Source organism: Melitaea cinxia, chromosome 19 (genome assembly GCF_905220565.1).
Source record: "Melitaea cinxia chromosome 19, ilMelCinx1.1, whole genome shotgun sequence".
Classification (NCBI taxonomy): domain Eukaryota; kingdom Metazoa; phylum Arthropoda; class Insecta; order Lepidoptera; family Nymphalidae; genus Melitaea; species Melitaea cinxia.
Genome location: NC_059412.1, coordinates 7,585,709 through 7,594,997, shown reverse-complemented (window position 1 = coordinate 7,594,997; position 9,289 = coordinate 7,585,709). Strand labels below are relative to the sequence as shown.

Here is a 9,289-nt window from a genome sequence, read left to right as displayed (position 1 = left end):
TCCTTGTGGGTCTCCCCACCGTGCCTCGGAGAGCACGTTAAGACATCGGTCCCGGTTATTATCATGTACACCTGATAGCGATCGTTACTCATAGTAGGGAAAATATCCGTCAAGCCGCATTGGAACAGCGTGGTGGATTAAGCTCTGATCTTTCTCCTACATGGGGAAAGAGGCCTATACCCAATAGTGGGATATTACAGGCTGAAGTGTAATGTATTATTTTTATTATATTATGATTTCTATTAGATTATAAAAAATAAATAAATCACAATATTAAAGGTTACTCAAAAGGGATTTATTATGTAATGTTCTAAATTTATGGTTATCGTTAAGATATGAAGTAATAAACTCGGGTGGGTTACGACATAAAAATAACTCCAAACTCATATACTTGGCTGCTGTGAGTCGTTTTCTCTCAGCGCTGGAACGACAGAGATTCTTATGTGCATGCGCAGTGAAATTAGACGCGACTTTCTCTACCAATTTCAGCGTAACTTGTTGCTTTGTTTCGTCTTCTAAAGCCGGCTGTAAATATTAAAATACAAATAAAAATATATTATATTAATTTGTGAAAAATTATATACCTACTACGAGAACATTTAAATAAAAATATTTAGTGGAAAACTCGTCCATAATATAATGGGATGTTATAAAGCAGATTAAAATTATACTAGAAAGAAATTTAAGTAAAAAAAAAAAAAAACAATTTGTTTAAATTATGAATCCAGTATGTAGCTTAATTAAGACAGGAATAAATTCGTATTGTAAATATGGCAATATTAAAGTAATGTAATAAATTTTTAGTGTTCTTATTGAAGATAAAAAGCAGCCATTTAACCTATCTATCATGCAATCAATCAAAGATTACAAACCAACCAAAAATTACCAATAAATAAATAAAACAGTACGTGCGTAGAAAGTACACATGTTAGAAGTGAAACTTCTTTGGCAAATTAATTTTTAAGTCTCGTTTATATTTATACAAATCTAAAGCTTTAGATTTCCGTTCCAGCGCCATCGACAAAATCGTTGCCGTTTTATCCGTAAAAATTTTACCCTCATGCGCCTAAAGAAATTTCACTTCGAAAATTAAACTACCCAAACCTAATTTATTACAAACAATTCCAAACACACTATCCAGTACCCAAACTTCGATCAACAGACCTATCCTACATAGTGCCGAACTGATTTTTTTTCGTAATAGCCTATAGATGGCAGTAGATTTGTATCTCTTAAAGAGAAATTCTCCAAACTCAGCGAAGCAAAGATTAAAGCAAACATAAAGGATAAGAGCTTTGAAGAAAAACTGAATAATCAGGAAAAACTCGCTTGGAAATGTTTTGAAATATAAATAATAATGTGATGAAAGATGTAGTGACAAAAATTGAGAAAGGTATGCTCCAATGGTTTGGTCATGTCGAGAGAATGAGTGAAGAACGATTGACGAAAAAAGTGTATAAGGCAAGTGTGGATGGAAAGGTTGGAAGGGGTAGACCTAGGCGGACGTTCCGAGACCAAATAAGGGACGTCTTGAAAAAAGGCCAGGTCAAGAGTACCCTAAACCGAAGAGCATGTACGAAGGGAATAATGAAAGTGGACGAAGCGAAAGAAGTATGTAAGGATCGTAGCAAGTGGAAAGAAGTGGTCTCTGCCTACCCCTATGGGAAAGAGGCGTGATTATATTTTATGTAAATGTTTTCTGAACGTTATCCAAAATTTTGTAGGAAACCATAAATCGAAAAATTAAAATGAACTTGTAATATCATTTAAAGCTTCGGGGTGTAATATGTCCTTAAAAATACATATACTGGACTCTCATTTGGATTTCTTTCCGGCAAATTTGGGTGCTGTGAGTGAACAAGGCAAGAGGTTCCATCAGGACATTTCCTTAACGGAGAAGTGCTATCAAGGGAAATAGAGTCCAGGAATGCTAGCAGATTATTGTTGGAAACTTAAAAAATACCTTTCAGAAGCTAAAAATTTACGAAAATCATAAGTATTTATTCTATATTAAGCAATAATTTCTCTAAATATAGCTGAAGTTTGTACTTCTTGACATGTCAATTTTTTTTCATTCACATATTATTGTTTCGTGGCCCTAATACATTCAAAATTTGATATAAGTATCCATGTGCCAAAAAAGTTAAAATTTTGTCAACCAGTGTTATTACAAATTTTTTTCTAATTATTTTTTATGATATGAAATATTATTATTAAGACCTTTACGTAGATTTTAAAACGTCAATAATAAACAAAAAACATTTATTTTTTTACTTTCCCGCCCATTTCCAAATTTTGGTTTAGTATGACAAACTGAAATCTAACTTACAGAAAATCTAATCCACTGCCAGATCTGAGCTCTAGAAATTTCCGCAGTAGCCGAGTCTTCAACATTACCACTGTAAAAGAAATGTCCGATTCCCGCCAGCCAGTGGTAAATGAACAAAATTGTTATTGCTACGTTGTGTTTCAGTCCTTGCATTGTAACTCCTCCGCTTGGTATTAACAATAAATCTTTTGGTGTAACATTAATGTCTAATATACGATGAATTTGATTAGGAGTAGCGCCGCTTTTCTTCCAAAGCTGAAACAATAGTTAGTAATTATCTACTTTTTAAATTTTTAATTCGTCGTACTAATTCCAACTTTGTATGGTAGGTAAATTAATCCTTTTTGCGATTTAATTTTCTAAATTAACATTAACTTAGTAATCCACTGATAGGATTAATTCAGTAGTTTTGGAATTTATCATTTATTAAGAAAATAATATTATAATAAATTTTCGTTTAGTAAATTACAATATTTTTTTATTATTATTTATATATCTACTGTAATACTATACATTGTAAAATAAAATAATCAAGGTGTACATATTTTGTAATGTATATCTACAGCTTTTACATCTATGTTCGAAAAAAAAAACTTCGATGAATTTTGTTAACGTCCATTTCTATTTTTTTCCACGCTTAATAAACGCTTCACACTCAACGGCTCTCAGCAGGATTTTCTCCTATCTCAGGAATCCGGAAATACACAGAGTACTCAAGCACAAACGCGCAGACCACGACAAACATGTATATGGCCAATACAAATGTCAGTCGTGAGCGAGGATCGGACCTGCGACCGTTAACGCTAGTCAGAGCTGTGACCGCTGCGCCAACGCGTGAACAAAGTTTTTTTTTTCTTTCGTTGAAAGTAATTTTGTATTCATTTCAATGGAATATTCTATTTATTTATTTATAAGCAGTATTTTCCATTTTATATTTTTTTTTTTAACCACAAAGTCTAACGCTAAATAATTGACTTTCCGGTATCATTTGTTATTTTAATTTAAACAAAAAAGCGTCGCTAAATCGTTCTTTGATGTAACAAAACAAAATAAAAAATAAATAAGTAAAACGTAATTTTATGCCGATTGAAATCAACCGAAACTAATCATTTTAAAGACGATTAAATTTCAATGTCATTTCAAAAAAAAAAGTTTCCCATCTTTCTAAAATAAATAAATAAAGAAAAAACCTAGAATCTTCTCTATTATGTTCGCAATTTAAATTGAATATTTACATTTGCAAATATGAATCTAAATTATTAATTGAGGAAAAACAGTTTTTAATGGCATGCACTGCCTGCTGTTAATGTATTCGAGCCTGATTTGCAGTATATACTTTATCTATAAGCTGTGAAACTAGTCTTCAACATACTTAATTATAGCTCAAGACTGAAGATGATAAACATTAAATTTTCATGTCAATGACACTAATTAACGATAGATAAAACAAAATATACGATCGTAAATTAAAAAAAAAAAAAAAAAAAATCGTTATCGCTAGCAAGTTTCAGACAAATTAGTTTTTTTCTGTTTAAAAACTCATTAACGTTTTCTTACGTCATAATAGGTATACGTGTAAAACACACTTAGCACTTTTGAGCTGACTTAAAAAAAAGAGGTTCTCAATTCGACGGTATTTTTTATGTATGTTGTTACCTTTGAACTTTTGACTGGGTAGACCGATTTCGATGATTTTTTTTTGATCGAAATATGGTGCGTATCACGTGGTTCCTTTTAAATTTAATTGTGATCTGACAGGTACTTTTTCAGTTATAGCTAATAATAATAATGTGTATTTACTTGACTGTTTTTACGTTATATTATACCTCATAAAGTTATAACATTAGCTATACTGGGTGTACCGATTTTGATGATTCTTGTTTTAATCGAAAGCTGGTGCTTTTCGTGTGGTCCCCTTTTATTGGAATGAGATCTGACTAGTACTTTTTGAGTTATCTATAATAATGCGCTATGACTTAACTTTTTTTCGTCAACCTAAGTTGTAGTACTGATCCATGTAATTAAAGTCGTTTTTTTTTAATTTGCAAGCAAACACAATTATTCACTTTTAAACTGTTTGTATTTATACCTTACTGCGTAATTAAGAGTTAATTACTCATGTTATCGAAGGACTTTGCCCAGATCATTATTTTGTTACAATGTTCACATTTATAACCCGCGGCTTCGCCTGAGTGGACTGCATGATTTTAATATTTCTGTACATAATATAGCTTAATAAGTGATAACGTTAAGCTATCAACTAATAGATAAAAGAATTTCTAAAATCCATCCAGTAGCTTTTTTTTTTTGTTAATTCATTACAAACATACGCTTACGAAGCGCTGGGCATAGACGTCTTTCCCCATGTATACGGATCCATCACACTGCTCCATTGCGGGTTGTTATGTATTCCCTACTATGAGTAACGATTGCTATCAGGTGTATATGAAAACAACCGGGACCGACGGCTTGACGTGCTCACCGAGGCACGGTGGGGAGACCCACAAGGAATGCACTAACACCCAGACCACAGCAAACATTTGCATGCCCAATACACACACGTTTGTCATATGCGGGGATCAAACCCACAACCGCCAGCGCAATAGCCACAAACAAGTGCTGTGACCGTTGCGCCAACGCGTCGTCTAGGCTAGTCAGTAAATATAACAGACCTTACCTCATTAACATACGGTACTATACGAGAATCGTAGACCATGAAACCGTCCACTCCCGCTTCGATTTCTTTCAGCTTTGCTTCGAGAACTTTGTTCAAAATGATCTTTGACCTTTTAAAGAAATATATTTTGTTTATTATATCTGTACAATTAAAAAAAAAAAAATTGAATGCATTTTTTTGTTTAGTGAAAATGACAACTTCATATTGCATATGTTTAGTGCTTATTATTATGTTACTATTGACTACAAATTTTTGAAAATATATTAGCTGATCTAACAAACATTGTTTTGCAATACGAATAGAGATACCATTATTAAATAAAGGGTATAATTAAAAATTGAAATTTAAAAGCATGAAAGTTTGAATAAGTATTATGTTAACGATTTTTTCCACTGTTAAATATTTCATTATCTTTCAATGAAATTAGACTTTTAATTCGTAAACAAATTATGGATTATCTATATGTTCTGATAAAATGCAAGAAAATTTTAAGTTTTATATTTGAATATATTAATCTCTTATCTCAAGGGTTACTACCCTGATTAATTACTATGCAAGGTTATTAATAGTAATCATGTCAGCAAAAATCAATCGCGAATCCTGTCTATACTACTGTCTATGTATAGTATAGTAGCATAGTGAATCATAAGAGATAGAATACCAGTATATAAGTGTATAATCTATGGATAGAAAGTTGATTTATTAAGTATAAAGATAAAAGTAGTAGTAAAAAATTTTGCTTCATGTAATATATAAAGTAAAGAAAATATGAGTAAATAGGACAGTAGTTTAAAGATGTTTCTTAAGTATCAGAATAAACTTCAAGGGACTTCTTGTAATTAAATCAAAGTCAAAGTGAAGTCAAGTCGTTCTAGGACAAAGAAAAAATTTCACCTTTGGCATAGAACATAAAATTTTACGACACGATATGATAAATTATTTATCAATATATTCAAAACTACACACAAAAATGATCTTTTAGCGGTAGGCTATAAGTATCACAAAATTATTAAATCATATTTATTTATACATTGGAAATTATTGTTACATATATTTTAATTTTTAGTAAAATAGACAAATGCATAATAATCATCATACTTTTGATACAAACTTACCTAAAACGTTATACATATTGAGACAGTCTGTAGATTTATATTAAGTAAATGTTTGTTATTCATGGTTTTGTAACCCTTTTCTTACAATGCAGAAACTTTTACAATCATCACACTATACATGTTTATAAGCAAAAATGAATTATTTAAATCTATATGATCAAATAGATTACTTTCTAAAGGCAAAAGAATCTATGAATGACTTCTGAATGAAAAATCATGGGTAAAAGGATTAAGTTTTAGATCTTTATGTTATTAACATCATAGACCAAACTGTACAGTAAAAATAATCGTTCTAATAATTGCTTTATACGAAAAGGATGCCTTTGTAATTTATCTTGTTTTTGTAATATGTGGTTACGGCAGCAAATAATATAGTCACCCCCTCTCTTCCCGTGGGTTTCGTAGGAGGCAACTAAGGGATAACACAGTTCCACTACCACCTTGGAACTTAAAAATTTGACCGATGGCAGGATAGCCATCTAACTGCTGGCTTTGAAATATACAGATCGAAGAGGGGCAGTAAAGGGCAGCTTGTCGAGGCCTATGTCCAGCAGTGGACAGCGATAGGCTGATGTGTGTGTGTTGTAATTTATTTTTATTTTTCTGGTTTGCCATTAAGAATATACTATAATCATTATTTAATGAAACTCACAAATCATCAGAGCCGTCTGTGCCTGGTTTTAGCATTGATGCAGCCATGCCTCCTGTAGCCAAAGCACCTCTCGCATGACAAGTGTTTACAACAATTTTCATGTAACTGTTGAGAAATTTTTGATCCATATTTACATATTTATTCCTGTCAGGCAGTAAAAAATCTTTACGATCTCCTGAAAAACGAATAAGTTTTGTTTTATTCGTTTTTTTTTTTTTAATTTTATCTGTTGTAAATATCCTTATCATCTCTGGTATTTTATCAAAAATGTAAGTTACTAAAATTATTCAATTTAAGTTAAAAATATATAAATTTACAATAAATGTTTGGATTATTGTTCTAAATTCTATTAATAATAGTAATACTAATAAATAAATTAGGAAATAAATATCTATACGAATAATAAATGCTTTATAAAAATAATCGTACCAAATTTAGCGACAATCGAAGCACAATAATCCCATATGCCACAATTTAAACCTATGCAGTGGTCCTTCAATGCAAACAATATTTCATCCATTTCAAAAGTTGATACAATATTTTCTATCAAAACACATGCTTTTATTGTTCCTATTGGAATACTAAGTTGAGTTTGAGTCCATACAAAGATTTCATTCCAGAGTTGTGCCTCTGATGCCCCTTCCAGTTTAGATAAATAAAAGTAAGGGCCGCAGTTTGCTTCATACAATTTCTTGGCATTGTGGTACATAAGAATACCAAAATCGACCAATGGCCCAATAGCTTCTTTGCCATCAATCTAAAATATATAAAACAAAATGAAACCTCTTGCAGAAAGCATATCAGTATTAAAAAACAAGAAGTAATTAATGCATTTTTTAATAAACAAAAAGATAATATATGAACTTTTTATATTGAAATCAGTTTTGGTGACCAGATTTTTCTATTCCTTATAGCAAATTAAAATCTTTAATCTATCTCATGCAATTGAACTATTAATTATTAATTATTTAAATTCCAACTGTTCCAAAAACTTTAAACTAATTAGTAGCTTCACTGATTGTAGTGATCTTTTTTAATCATAATTTTTAAATTAAAGCTATTTTTGTCCTGTTATATTTGAAATAAAATGAAAATATTTAGTTAAAAGTATTAATAGCGCTCACTTTAATGAATGTCCAAAAGCAAATTTAAAGTTATACTCACTAAAATATCATGATCTATCATATTCCAGGCTCTTGGTCGTAGCATTAAAATGGGGCATGTCGTGATACTAATAGGTGCCCCAGGAAGATTCCCATGAATAGCAAGGTTTATATTATTATATGCTAGCAATTGGTTTCTCCATGTCGGGCAGTGTCCATCATCAAAGTCTACTTGAATTCCCTGAACATCCGATTCCAATGCAGCAGAAAAGTGCGCAGCATTTGCTGCAGACACATCACCTAAATCTAAGTGACGATTTCTAAAAAAAAAAAACAAATGTATATCATTTCCTTTTTCTACTCCTTAAGAGAATGTACATTCAAATGATAAATTATTTATATAAAAATCGGGTTTGATTTAGAATTGTTTGGCAAGATAATTTCAGTGTTAAAAGGGGTGAAGGGTGATGGGAAGTCCCCCTTAAACCCACATACTACTCGCAATACAAGGTAATACACCATTCTTGAAAAAAAAATGATATCCTGTACGTACAAATGTGTCCGGAATGAAATTATTCCAATGAACAGTAAAAAAAAAACGGTAAGGTAATTGTTAGGTCTATGGGAATTCATTTAAATTTCTATTTAAAAATTTATTTATTTACAAAACAAAAAATGTATTAGTTATTAATCATTTATGTTTTTTTTTTTTTGTTGATACTTGTTTTTTTTTTATTAAATTTGGTACATAATTAATGAAGGACCTAGATATATATGTGTATAAATTCTTTATAATAATACTCACAGGATTACAAATTCCGCAAGTAAGACAGCAAAGCAATTCTAGTAACTTACAATCAAAAGGAAATGAACACTGAAGAAAACAGTATATTTAATGTACTAATAAATAGTTTTGACAATAAAAAGCTATGCCAGAAACTCTGTATAAAAATAAAAACACTTACTGAAGTCTCGATGGTAAAGGAGCAACTTTCCACGATAAGTCTTTTCGTTCGGGAGATTCTTTAAAATTTAAAGATACACCCGATTTTAAAATGACTGAAGTTTTCAATCTATTTTTGTAAAGTTGATCAACTTTACAATCAAACTCTCTATGTAAATTCGCTAAAAATTCGAGAGCGCCTTTATTAAATATTTTCTTCTGAATATCTTCTAATTTAGGCGGGGAAGATTGCAATAATAAAACTCCAGACATAATTATCTATGTAATTAAACACTGATAAAATAACGTCACTATATATTTCTTATGTAAAGTATTAAAAAAGATGTTCCAAGTATGTCCACAACCGTACTTTAGCTTCTTGATATCAAACTGAATTAAAATTATCATTGTGTAATATATTATCTTTCGCTAATGAATCGTAATGTTCGTATTTTTGTAAACTTTACTTG

General features: G+C 30.7%; 1 protein-coding gene across 1 annotated transcript; it reads right to left on the bottom strand.

The window, feature by feature from the left end:
* Positions 1 to 219: 219 nt before the first annotated feature.
* LOC123662966 (malate synthase, glyoxysomal-like) lies at positions 220 to 9,092 on the bottom strand. Its single transcript, XM_045597732.1, has 7 exons — positions 8,842 to 9,092; positions 7,938 to 8,196; positions 7,203 to 7,530; positions 6,774 to 6,948; positions 5,007 to 5,115; positions 2,330 to 2,584; positions 220 to 525 (listed from the first exon to the last, which is right to left on the bottom strand). The coding sequence occupies exons 1-7, from the start codon at positions 9,090 to 9,092 to the stop codon at positions 274 to 276; spliced, it is 1,629 nt and encodes a 542-aa protein (XP_045453688.1). The 3' UTR covers positions 220 to 273.
* Between the last annotated feature and the right edge of the window lie 197 nt (positions 9,093 to 9,289).